We start from the raw sequence: 12,082 nt of genomic DNA, 5'->3' as shown, positions 1-12,082 counted from the left end.
ATAGACGGGATATTTTTGTTTTGAAATCTTTGTTGCTGGAAATTGACCTTGCGTTCTGTGTAGCACACGCCTTTTCTTTTTTTCAAACTCTAGATAAAAGCTGGAGATGTAATCAGAATGGGAGATCTTAGTGAAGAGTGTGAAAATAGAGCCAAGAGGCCAAGAGCAGGTTGCATCAAAAAGCCCCTTTAAAGGAGAGCGATAAGGGCTTGGGAGTCCATGGTGGGCGGGGGATGGTTTGTGTAGTAAATGATTGGTCCAGCCCACTTCTCATCAGTGGCTTTATTGATTCCCATTCGGTGATTGACAGCACAACTGTAACCCCACCCACCATGGGTCTAGAAGCCTCATTTCACCTCTTTCTGATATAAACTGGTGCCAGCCGGAGTAGAAGTGGTTTATCCCCCCCCCCCACCGCCCTCACACGCTGTCTCTGCCCTGTCTATGGTCTTAGCACCAAGCCTCCGACACGGGCTGGGGAGTCAGCTGCACTTCAGCCCGTATTACCGTAATGGTTTCCTGCGTGCGATTGACCCGTGTCTGAGCCAGCATGGCCCCCACTCACCTGTGTCAGCGGAGCCTGGGCTTAGGCACGCCTTCTGCGATGTGATTGGCTCGCCTGCGTCAGCGGAGCCTGGGCTTAGGCACGCCTTCTGCGATGTGATTGGCTCGCCTGCGTCAGCGGAGCCTGGGCGTAGGCACTCCTTCTGCGATGTGATTGGCTCGCCTGCTTGGGGGTAGAGGCAAGACCCGGAGAATGAACATTTCAGAAAGTATCACAGGGACAAAAACCCCAACAGCTCCGGGGGAGCCTGGAGCCCATGCCAGCAAGCACACGGCAGGGCACACCCTGGATGGGATGCCCGTCCATCACAGGGCACACGGCAGGGCACACCCTGGATGGGATGCCCGTCCATCACAGGGCACACGGCAGGGCACACCCTGGATGGGATGCCCGTCCATCACAGGGCACGCGGCAGGGCACACCCTGGATGGGATGCCCGTCCATCCCAGGGCACACGGCAGGGCACACCCTGGATGGGATGCCCGTCCATCACAGGGCACACGAACACACATATCCACCCAGGCTCTCACACACTCAGTCACACGATATGGGCAATTTCGAGCCATGACTTGGCATAAGAGCATGTTTCTGGGCTGTGGGTGGAATCAGAATTAGCAGGATCCAGTCCCTGGAGGCGTGAGTCAATATTCCTCCGGAAGAACAACAAAAACAAATGGTGGAATCCTGTGCTGGATAAGGGGTCGGAGGACGGCTGAGTGGGCAATCGCCGTCATCGCTGTGGGGACAAGTGGGCAGCCCCTATCTGCAAGGTGGAGCCCAATCCCAAGCTGCCAGCTCCGTCTTCCCGGTCGAGGGTCACGGCGCCTCAGCGACGCACGTACACCTAATTGCTGTCTTTAAAGTCGCACTCGCGGAGTGGAATTCCCGATAAACCCGCCGCAAAATCGCGCGGCGCATGCAGGTGCTTATCTCCAGCACGTTGCGCTTGCAGAGAGATGCGACGCGCTGCGGGTTTTGCATGCGGCCGTGAAGGATTCGCCAGGGCTTCTTTAAACAGATGAAAGGTATCCGACAACAGCGATTGGGTAATCAGGTTTCCGTGGCCTGATTTCAGATTAAAAAGCCCTCTTATCAAGCTGCTGTAATAGCAGTTTCCCTTTAATGATCTGTGAGGGCCCCTTTAATGGGAACCTCCTGAATGCCTGAATGTGTGTTTAATCGCTCTGCCTACAGGTGGCGCTGGTCTTCCCCAACAATGACCCAGCCGCCTTTATGGTGGCGTTCTACGGCTGTCTGCTGGCTGAGGTGGTCCCTGTGCCCATCGAGGTGCCCCTGACGAGGAAGGTAAGAGCCCAGGTGTGGATCCTATTGAGGGTGTATAGGGGCTGGGTTTCTCTGTCTGTGGCATCTCAGGATAGCTAAAACCAGAGAGGGTGGAGCCTTATGATTAGCCACGCCTCTTTGACCCCTGACCCTGACAGTGTCCAGTCACCTGTTCAGAGGCTTGCTTGATAGGTGCATGCAGGTGTGTTTGAGGACCTCTCAGCGCTGGGAGTGAACACTCTGTCAGAGTTGCTTTTAGACAACAGATTTTTTTTTCTTTTTTTTCTGTCGTCTATTTTTTTCTTTTTTTTTCTTCCTGTTTCCAAGGGGAGATTGTTTTTGCAGGCGGCTCATCCTTAACCGTGGCGACTGTGAGTCGTCTTTCTTTGTTAATGCTGAAACGTCCTGATGTGAGTGGGGGCCGGTGCCCATGTGCCGGAATAAATCACCAAAACGCCCCCTCGCGGAGCCGGTTGCACTCACTTGGCATCGCCTGCCCTCTCCCACTCTCGGGGACGGCTAAGGCCGCTCTAATCCCTGCCTTCTCTCAGAATGACTTTCTTTAGTGTGAAAACCACAGCAGGTATGTCAGGGGTGATCTATTTAGGGACTAGCTGTGCTTTTTTTTTCCCACTCTCCAGAAGATCCTTTGTCCCACGGAAAACTGCGGGTCACTCGTTTGTGCTGTGCTTTGCCTATTTGCTTGAAGCTGGTGTGAAAGGTGCTTACGGAACTTAAGACCCTTAACCGAATTAAAACTTGCTGAATCTGTTTCTCTTCCAAAACGAAGGAAGAACAGGCTTATAGGTAAAACACCTGCTGGTGTCAAGACTTGCTGTCTTGCAGAGTCTTTTTCATTCTGACGCACTTTTGCTCGGAGCGCCCAGGAGCAGCTCGGTCTGTGGGGCTCGGGGCCCTGCCCTCCCTCCAGAGGCGTTCCGGAATGTCACAATCTTTCCCAGATTTTGTGAAATAACCTAGAGGCTGCCGGAACATTCTTTGGCCTCCTGGACTTTGGGCCCCTCTCCCCCTCTGTTCAGAAGCGAAGGGAAAGGGAATGCTCTCTCCGTAAAATTCTCGATCTTTTAGCAGATTCCACGAATCCAAGGCTTAAAAAAAAAAAAAACCTAATTACTGCGAAAAGAGTCAGTGCTTTTGTCCTGGAGTGTTTTGAGTGGAGTAATTACAGATGTGTAAGAATAATTAAGAACAATCCCTGAGGGCCTGTTGTGTCTGTGCTGAGTGTCTGTCTGAGATGAGTCTGCTCTCCTTATCTGCCTGTCGGGCTGTGCTGTCGTCCGTCAGGGTAGCTTTGGTTCTGCCCCTGATCTCATTAAACCTGCAGAGAGCTGGAGCTCAGCAGCATGGAGCCTGGGAGCCCAGGGCTGAGTCTGTCTGCCTGTCTCCCTCTATCGCTCCCTCTGTCACTGTCTGTCTCTCTCTATCGCTCCAACTGTCACTGCCTGTCTCCCTCTATCGCTCCAACTGCCTGTCTCCTTCTATCGCTCCAACTGTCACTGCCTGTCTGTCTCTATCGCTCCCTCTGTCACTGTCTGTCTCTCTCTATCGCTCCAACTGTCACTGCCTGTCTCCCTCTATCGCTCCAACTGCCACTGCCTGTCTGTCTCTATCGCTCCCTCTGTCACTGTCTGTCTCTCTCTATCGCTCCAACTGCCACTGCCTGTCTCTCTCTATCGCTCCAACTGTCACTGCCTGTCTCTCTCTGTCGCTCCCTCTGTCACTGCCTGTCTCCCTCTATCGCTCCCTCTGTCACTGCCTGTCTCCCTCTATCGCTTCCTCTGTCACTGCCTGTCTCTCTATTGCTTCATCTGTCCTGCCTGTCTCTCTCAATCTGTCCCTCTGTCACTGCCTGTCTCCCCCTCTCTCTCTGTCACTGCCTGTCTCCCTCTATCGCTCCCTCTGTCACTGTCTGTCTCTATCGCTCCCTCTGTCACTGTCTGTCTGTCTCTATCTCCCCCTCTGTCAGTGCCTGTCTCTATCGAGCTCTCCTTCTGTCTCTTTGCCCCTCTCTATCGGTTCCTTTGTCATTTTCTGTCTATCCCTATCACTCCCTCTGTCACTACCTGTCTCTCCCTCTCTTGCCCTCTGTCAATGCCTGTCTCTCTCGATCTCTCCCTCTGTCACTGTCTGTCTCCCTCTATCGCTCCCTCTGTCACTGCCTGTCTCTCTCGATCTCTCCGTCTGTCACTGCCTGTCTCCCTCTATCGCTCCAACTGTCACTGTCTGTCTCCCTCTATCTCTCCCTCTGTCACTGCCTGTCTCTCTATTGCTTCCTCTGTCACTGCCTGTCTCTCTCAATCTGTCCCTCTGTCACTGCCTGTCTCCCCCTCTCTCTCTGTCACTGTCTGTCTCTTTCGCTTCCTGTCACTGTCCGTTTCTCCTTAATCCCTCCCTTTTGTAAAGGCCTATATGACCTTTACATGACCCACAGGTAGCATTAAATCTTCTGAATAATTACGCTACCCATCTGATAAAGCTGCTGCCACATATCTGATGGCTATACACCCTGCTCCATTGTGACCCCCCCCCTCCCCCCACCCATGTTCTTTTTTCAGGATGCAGGAAGCCAGCAGATCGGTTTTCTTCTGGGTAGCTGTGGGGTCACCGTTGCCCTTACGAGCGACGCCTGCCACAAGGGGCTGCCCAAGAGCCCTACCGGAGAGATACCTCAGTTCAAAGGTCAGCCCCGCCCTTTAGCGGGTCCCTAACGAGGCCGTGTCGCGTGCCGATACTCCATCGCATTTTCGCATCTCCCAGCTCCATGCAAAGCACACGTCACAGAGGAGGAATTCATTTCTTGGGGGGGGGGTGCACATGCACTCGCGATCACGCGTTCGCCCCCCTTCCCTGACGCTCCCTTTTTAACACCCCCCCCTAGGGTGGCCCAAGCTGCTGTGGTTCGTCACGGAGTCCAAGCACCTATCCAAGCCCCCCCGGGATTGGTACCCCCACATTAAGGACGCCAACAACGACACGGCCTACATCGAGGTAACAGCACAGCTCTTGCAACACGACGGGCTGAAATCTAACCTCAGAAGTGAGATTAAAAGAGAAAAGATCCCCCTCGACGGAGCGAAATCATTACGTTTCGGATCGAAATAGAAGCTGTTTTAAGAAGGAGAGGAGATGGTATCGCCAAAGCTGAAATAAAATCCATTTGATGGAGCCACCCGAGATGTTCTTAGGGAACACGCTGGTGCACTGCATGTGCTGTTTGTGCGTTTTTCCCCGTCTCTGGTTTGATGTATTAAACAGATGCGGCACCCAAATGAGGTTCAATCACTGGCTGGTTCGTTATCTGGACGGCCGCAGGCCGCACTGTAATCTTTTTGTGAGGATACGGACGCCGTTTACGTCACTTAAACACCCGGGGTAATAAACTGAAGAGTGAACGAAATAGGGCAGATGTTTTTAGGAGACCAAATTAAAAATACTGCTGCGTTAGACTCCTGAGCGCGATTACAATCCACGGGTTTTCCTCTTCATTTAGCGTCAACGTCGTAAGTCGGGTCTTCAGAAGCCACCTCAAAGGGAAACAAACACCTACTTCCTGTCAGCTTTCATATCCCTAGACCTTAAATGCCTTTGAAGTCTAATTTTACATCCAAAGCGCCAGTTTATGGGGGGGCGTTTGGGTTTACGGCAGGCCGGCCTGCTGTTTTTTTTGTCATTTTCACCGCTCACCGCACACGTCGGTCTCAGAGGCAGTGCGAGAGCCAGCCCGTGTGACAGCGAACGGGGTCGCCGCGTGGAACCGCGAGGCGTGGAGGCGTGACAGCGCCCCGACACCCACTGACGCGCGTTTATCGGCCCATCCTCTTCCTCTCGTTACTCCTCGTTCCCTGACAGCCGGGGAAGATCGACGCGTTCCCAGAGTACGGACTACCCCTGGCTTCTACGGAAGGCTGTGTGATCCTGCCTCCAGAATAACACATTGCTGTGTTTTATGGTTTAACAGCTGCTGACTGGCTCTGTCATTGTTTTTCTCTTTGCCGTCCATGTCCGTTTGTCCTGTGGCTCTTGTAAAGACAGTATAGGAGCATGTCTGCAGTCTGCAATCTCTGTGCCCTGTTCCATTTCTATGGTTAAAATCACTGAACTGCTTAGAATCTTCTAGAATCTTCATCTACGTGCTACTTTGTCCTTTTCGCTTTCAGTTAACGAGCTTTTATCAGAGCCTTAATTTAGATGCTTACCCAATAATCGGCGGCATTTCCAGACTCATTGTCATGCCGTCTTTTATGCAGTTTAACTCAAGGTACTTAAAGTTCTTTTTGCTAAGCTATGCCCCGATCGATTCCCAGCTCCTGAACCACGCAGGTACCTTAATGGTTTGTCCATTTTACATGAGGTTGACTGCTGATCCATAAAATTTTTATGAAGGAGACAATTTAACAACAACAAAAAAAAAAAACAATTTGTTAGCTGGAGGTTTTGGCTTTTTTTAATAGCACGGATGCACTAGTCGCTCTCCAGCTTGCACAACTGCCCTGGGCAGTAGAGAGTACCTCTGTCACTAACGTACGTTCTCCTGGCCCGGTCCGGCTCGACTCTGCTCCACCCGGCTCACGGGACAGTACAAGACGTGCAAGGACGGCAGTGTGCTGGGTGTGACGGTGATGCGGATCGCGATGCTGACCCACTGCCAGGGGCTGACCCAGTCCTGTGGCTATGCTGAAGGTAGGTCCCTAGGGACATGCATTTGAATGTGTTAACCCACCATGCTATGAAAACACCAGCCCTGTAGGGGGCGCTAGTTGCATTCTACCTCTATTAACCCCTGTAATTCAAAGGTCATTGTCTCCAGGCCTTAAGAGTTTATAATAGAGTTTTATTAGTTCTGCATAATGCTGTTACATTCAGTTTTACCTGCTTATAGAGCCGTGCGTTTCAGCAGAGCAGGTTAAGTACGGGGGTCAAGGTGTAATACTGCAGTATCCCTCTCGGGACTCCAGCGCTCAGTTGGTAAATCACTGTCCCGAATCACGGTGCCCCCTTGTTCTGCTTACGGGATGCATGCCTTATGAGGGCATGTTCAGAGAGTTTAAGGACGGCGGTTAAAATCTCAGTGGAGCTGCCCGTGTTCAGAATATAACCAGAATTGTAAAGGCTTTCAAAGCAACAGCATAAATCATAATATATTGTATCCAAATTTAAGTTTTGGAGTCATAGTCGGGAAGGACTCCATGTTACTAGGACTCCATGTCACCCAGCTTTGTGAGTGTGACTCCCAGTGAAGGGGAACTCCATGGCACCCCCTCCTCTCCATCCATCCCTCGGAGACCCTCATCCCAGGAGGGCTGTTACCATGGCGACGGGGTGACGCTCGTGCTCCGTCCTCCTCGCTGACCTATCTCTGCGTGTCCCTTCCAGCTGAGACCATCGTGAATGTGTTGGACTTCAAGAAGGACGTCGGCCTGTGGCACGGTATTCTCACGGTAAGAGCCGCCCCGCCCGACCCCTGCTCTCCCTCAGGTCCTCCCTCTGCGGCCGTACTGATTACAGCCTTTACTCGGAAATAGAGGTTGGAGTTCAAGTCCGTCTCCGTTACCTCAAAGTGCTGGTTTTGTGTAAAACTTTAAAGTTCAGAAGGGAGAAGGTCAAACTATGTGGTCCATGTAACCAAATATTTGCAGATTCCCATAACTCAGACTGTCACTTTTATTTACTTCGCTTAAGGGAAATGAAGTGGCACTTTTTAGTCTGGGACGGGTGCTTTGTCCTCTAAGCCCCCAGTGGTCTGAGTGTCCCCTGCAATGCCCCCCCCCCCATAATGGAGGATGCGTCGTTCACTCTCCTCTCGTCTGGGTTATAGCCTGTCAGCGTACAGCCGACCTGCCTGGGCAGTCATGTCCTCCTCGCTACGTTTAAACTGCGCTCAACGCCCAGGAAGCAAATGTTTGGCGGTGCCGAATCTGGGGATCTTTCTGTCAGATGATGTCTGCAGTGTTCTGGTTGTAAATGGAGCCTTGCGTTCTGGACTTTCACCCCCACCACCCCCCCCGCCTCGCCCGTCTCCACCAGAGCGTGATGAACATGATGCACGTCATCAGCATCCCCTACTCGCTGATGAAGGTCAACCCATTGTCATGGATACAGAAGGTGTGCCAGTACAAAGGTATCAGTTTTTTCGATGTAAGATTTTTTATTTTTTTTGCAAGACCAGTTTCTCTCTTTCCCATTCATCCACCACTTTTTTAATTTTTTTTACCTTCTTGACAAATTTATCCAGATTGAACATCATCATTGTAAATAATGCTGTCATTAAGCCATGCTGTTTATCTCTCTCCCTCCCTCCCTCCCTCTCTCTCTCCCTCTCTCTCCCTCCCTCCCTCCCTCCCTCCCTCTCTCTCTCTCTCCCTCCCTCTCTCTCTCCCTCTCTCTCCCTCTCTCTCTCCCTCTCTCTCCCTCTCTCTCCCTCTCTCTCTCTCCCTCTCCCTCTCTCTCTCCCTCTCTCCCTCTCTCTCTCTCTCCCTCTCTCTCTCTCTCTCTCTCCCTCTCCCTCCTTCTCTCCCTCCCTCTCCCTCCCTCTCTCTCCCTCTCCCTCCCTCTCTCTCCCTCTCCCTCCCTCTCTCTCCCTCCCTCTCTTTCTCCCTCCCTCCCTCTCTCCCTCCCCCTCCCTCCCTCTCTCTCTCTCTCTCTCTCTCTCTCCCTCCCTCTCTCTCCCTCTCTCTCTCCCTCCCCCTCCCTCCCTCTCTCTCTCTCTCTCTCTCTCTCTCTCTCCCTCCCTCCCTCCCTCTCTCTCCCTCCCTCCCTCTCCCCCTCTCTCTCTGTGCTCCTCACCCCCCAGCGAGAGTGGCATGTGTGAAGTCTCGGGACATGCACTGGGCTTTGGTCGCCCATCGCGACCAGCGGGACATCGACCTCAGCTCGCTGCGTATGCTCCTGGTGGCCGACGGCTCCAACCCCTGTAAGCCTGACTCCCTTTCCTCTTTAGACTTGACTCGTGATTTGACTCGCTCCGCCTGAAGCTCTGTGCTCCGCGGGGTGCCTGGTTCTGTAGGCTTGGGCACTGCTGACTTTTTGTTCCTTTGATTTCTAAAGTCTTTCCATCTCTAAGTACAGTAACATATCATGCACAGTTTACTGCTGTTTGGACCAGGAAGCTTGTGATGACCTTTGTCTTGGGATTCCTTCATGATATCTACCTGGTCTTCATCCCAGGGTCCATCTCGTCCTGCGATGCGTTTCTCAACGTCTTCCAGGGCAAAGGCCTTCGTGCTGAGGTCATCTGTCCATGCGCCAGCTCTCCTGAGGCCCTCACTGTAGCCATCCGGAGGTACGCCCCCTAGAGGCCGTCGTCCCACCAGCACCTTCTTCTCCAGTATTCATATAGATCCCAGCTGCCGAGTGTCTATGCATCAAAATTCTCTTTTAATAATTAATGTAACTGTCATTTTGATACCGATGATATTTAAATTGCATTTAGTGTGTGACTGTCAAAGTATTTCAATGAGTGCTCCCCCCCCCCCCCCCAATACACCCTCTGCTTCCTGGGGGAGTCACCCCTTGGATGGATGGATGGATGGATTTTACTATTACTTTACTACTGATGTTTCTAATGATAAAGAACTTCTTTTAATATGAGATCTGCAGCCATATATTAAGAAAATACTGTGACATTGCTGCATTCGCAGGGAATGCTTCTGCATGCACTAGCATAATTCATTTATTAGCATCTGGCAGACGAGTGCAGTAGGTTGGCATGAGATCCAGCTGACCCATTCTGACAGGAGCGTCGCCTGTCGCTCCTGATGCGTAACCCGACAGCAGATGAATTATCCCAGAGGTGGGGGGGACGCTCGTTACAGTGCAAAATGCGGGTCATTAACTTTTCTGCAGTTTTTTTTTCCCCGAGCTGTTTTTAAACATCTGCTTTGCGTTGCGCAACCCAGCCTTGTAACCGACTATTAAGATTGCGTCGATATTAATTGCCTTTGACTTCCTCTAACACTAATTGTTCCTTGTCAGTTTTTCTTCCTGCGTGTGATTTTAAGTGCTTCGCTGAATGGAGATCGGTATTAAGATGAATGAAGTTCAACTAGCATTAGAAACTGAATATTAGTAAACTAGGTGGTGTTCTTCATTACACAGTCCCTCCACCTGCTCCCTACGGGTGATTCATTTTGAAGGAAGCCGTCTCCGCCTAGTTAAAAGCACCTTTATTGTTGTTGTTCTTTTTTTCATTTTTTATTACGTTGTTTATTTGTGTAATTCCTGACCTACATTTCACCAGAGGTCCCCGGGGATCCAGGAAGATTTGATATCGGTCCTTCCTGATTGGTTGGTTTTTCCTGTTTTGTTTCCCTTTTGTTGCCCTCTCGGGGCAGACCTACAGATGACTGCAATCTGCCCCCGGGAAGAGGTGTTCTCTCCATGCACGGCCTGAGCCATGGCGTGATCCGTGTTGACACTGAGGAGAAGCTGTCCGTGCTGACGGTGCAGGACGTGGGCACGGTCATGCCAGGAGGTGTGTCGCTGTACTCTGAATCGGGCTGGGGTGACAGGTGCCGTAAAACGTGTGACACGCCCCCGTCCGGCTGTCATTAAGTGCCACGCCTCAGCTGTAGCCGTCCCGACAATGTGCCCGATGTTTTAGGCCGTGACACTAAAGGTGGTGGCTTCCGAGCTCCGCCTGCCTAAATGTGGTCTGGCATAGAACATTCTAGAAGAACGCTGGCGTGTTGCCCACAGCGCTCATGTGCGTGGTGAGGCCGGACGGGGTGCCCCAGCTGTGCAAGACGGACGAGATCGGGGAGGTGTGCGTGTGCTCCATCGCGACCGGGACATCCTACTACGGCCTGTCGGGCATGACCAAGAACACCTTTGAGGTGAGGGCTCACCACAGCCCGACGCTGTGCGTCTCTCTTCTATCTGCCGGCGTCCACCATTATCAGTGAGCGGCTTGGCGGAATAGGACACTGTGATCAGAAGGTCACTGGTTCAAATCCCAGGGTCAGCAGAGCAATGTTGCCGTTGGGCCACTGAGCCCTGATCCCCCATTACTGCAGAGACAGTCTAACCCTGTGTTCTGAATTGTACATCACTTTAGATAGAAAGATCTGCTAAATGAATTAAAATTAAAAAATGTCTGTTGGTCTGGGCCTGGAGGTAGGCTAGTTTTTCCACTAGGGTTTCAGATGACTAAAACTGACAATATACTGTATAATCCACGTAAAACGTAAACTCCGCTGTGTGTTGGGTCATGGCAGGTCTTCCCCATGAGCAGTTCCGGTGCCCCCATCAGTGAATATCCCTTTACCCGGACCGGCCTGCTGGGCTTTATCGGCCCCGGCGGCCTGGTCTTCATCGCGGGCAAGATGGACGGTCTGATGGTGGTGGCTGGGCGGAGGCACAATGCGGATGACATCGTGGCCACGGCGCTGGCAGTGGAGCCCATGAAGTTCGTCTACCGGGGGAGGTGGGTGGCACCACGGGGGTGTTGACGTGCTTGGTACAGTCCAGGGGCTTGGATCAAACCATGTGCAAAGCCGGGGGTCTCTGGCAGTATCGGAAAAGGAGGCGTTACAAAACGCCCCTTACATTTATCATACCAGGAAATGATGTATGCGCTACACATCAAGATTGAATGTCATGCTTACTGTGGCTCCAGCCATCCTGGCCTCCAGACCACAGATTCAGCTCTGCCCTTCGGCCCCCCACAGGATCGCTGTGTTCTCCATCACTGTGCTGCACGACGAGCGCATTGTGGTTGTAGCTGAGCAGAGGCCGGACTCCACCGAGGAGGACAGCTTCCAGTGGATGAGTCGCGTGCTGCAGGTACGTGGGGGCGGGACTCTCATAGTCACGTGACATCATTAAGATATGCGGGGGCGGGACTCTCATAGAGTCACGTGACATCATTAAGATATGCGGGGGCGGTTCTCTCAGAGTCACATGACATCATTAAGATATGCGGGGGCGGTTCTCTCATAGAGTCACATGACATCATTAAGATATGCGGGGGCGGTTCTCTCAGAGTCACATGACATCATTAAGATATGCGGGGGCGGGACTCTCATAGAGTCACGTGACATCATTAGTATCAAGTTATTTACCCCACGGTCAAAGGTTGGGCTGTCTTTTTCGAAAGGTTGTTTCTTTGCATCGATTTGTTTTTTCAGTCCTGTTTCACTACCCATTCCCCCAAACATGCTAATTACCCAGTTGGTTCTTTTTGAAGCTGTACTGAAAAGCTATAATCTGCAATGT

The 12,082-nt window shown here is 52.0% G+C and overlaps 1 protein-coding gene across 17 annotated transcripts in view; it reads left to right on the top strand.

The window, feature by feature from the left end:
- The window catches only part of LOC111840224 (disco-interacting protein 2 homolog C-like), a 112,781-nt gene that overhangs the window by 78,416 nt on the left and 22,283 nt on the right, over positions 1-12,082 (top strand). For 9 of the 17 annotated variants that reach the window (XM_072710850.1, XM_072710845.1, XM_072710844.1 and 6 more), the window contains 12 exons: positions 1,760-1,882; positions 4,426-4,549; positions 4,749-4,858; positions 6,448-6,550; positions 7,244-7,308; positions 7,895-7,988; positions 8,661-8,780; positions 9,035-9,149; positions 10,201-10,340; positions 10,565-10,701; positions 11,083-11,291; positions 11,536-11,650. In XM_072710850.1, coding sequence (XP_072566951.1) covers positions 1,760-1,882; positions 4,426-4,549; positions 4,749-4,858; positions 6,448-6,550; positions 7,244-7,308; positions 7,895-7,988; positions 8,661-8,780; positions 9,035-9,149; positions 10,201-10,340; positions 10,565-10,701; positions 11,083-11,291; positions 11,536-11,650 — 1,455 coding nt within the window. The remainder of the gene's footprint in view (positions 1-1,759; positions 1,883-4,425; positions 4,550-4,748; positions 4,859-6,447; positions 6,551-7,243; positions 7,309-7,894; positions 7,989-8,660; positions 8,781-9,034; positions 9,150-10,200; positions 10,341-10,564; positions 10,702-11,082; positions 11,292-11,535; positions 11,651-12,082) is intronic. The other 8 variants (XM_072710857.1, XM_072710852.1, XM_072710846.1 and 5 more) reach the window with 1 other exon arrangement.

Source organism: Paramormyrops kingsleyae, chromosome 4 (assembly GCF_048594095.1).
Source record: "Paramormyrops kingsleyae isolate MSU_618 chromosome 4, PKINGS_0.4, whole genome shotgun sequence".
NCBI classification, from domain to species: domain Eukaryota; kingdom Metazoa; phylum Chordata; class Actinopteri; order Osteoglossiformes; family Mormyridae; genus Paramormyrops; species Paramormyrops kingsleyae.
This window is presented reverse-complemented; position numbering and strand designations above follow the sequence as displayed.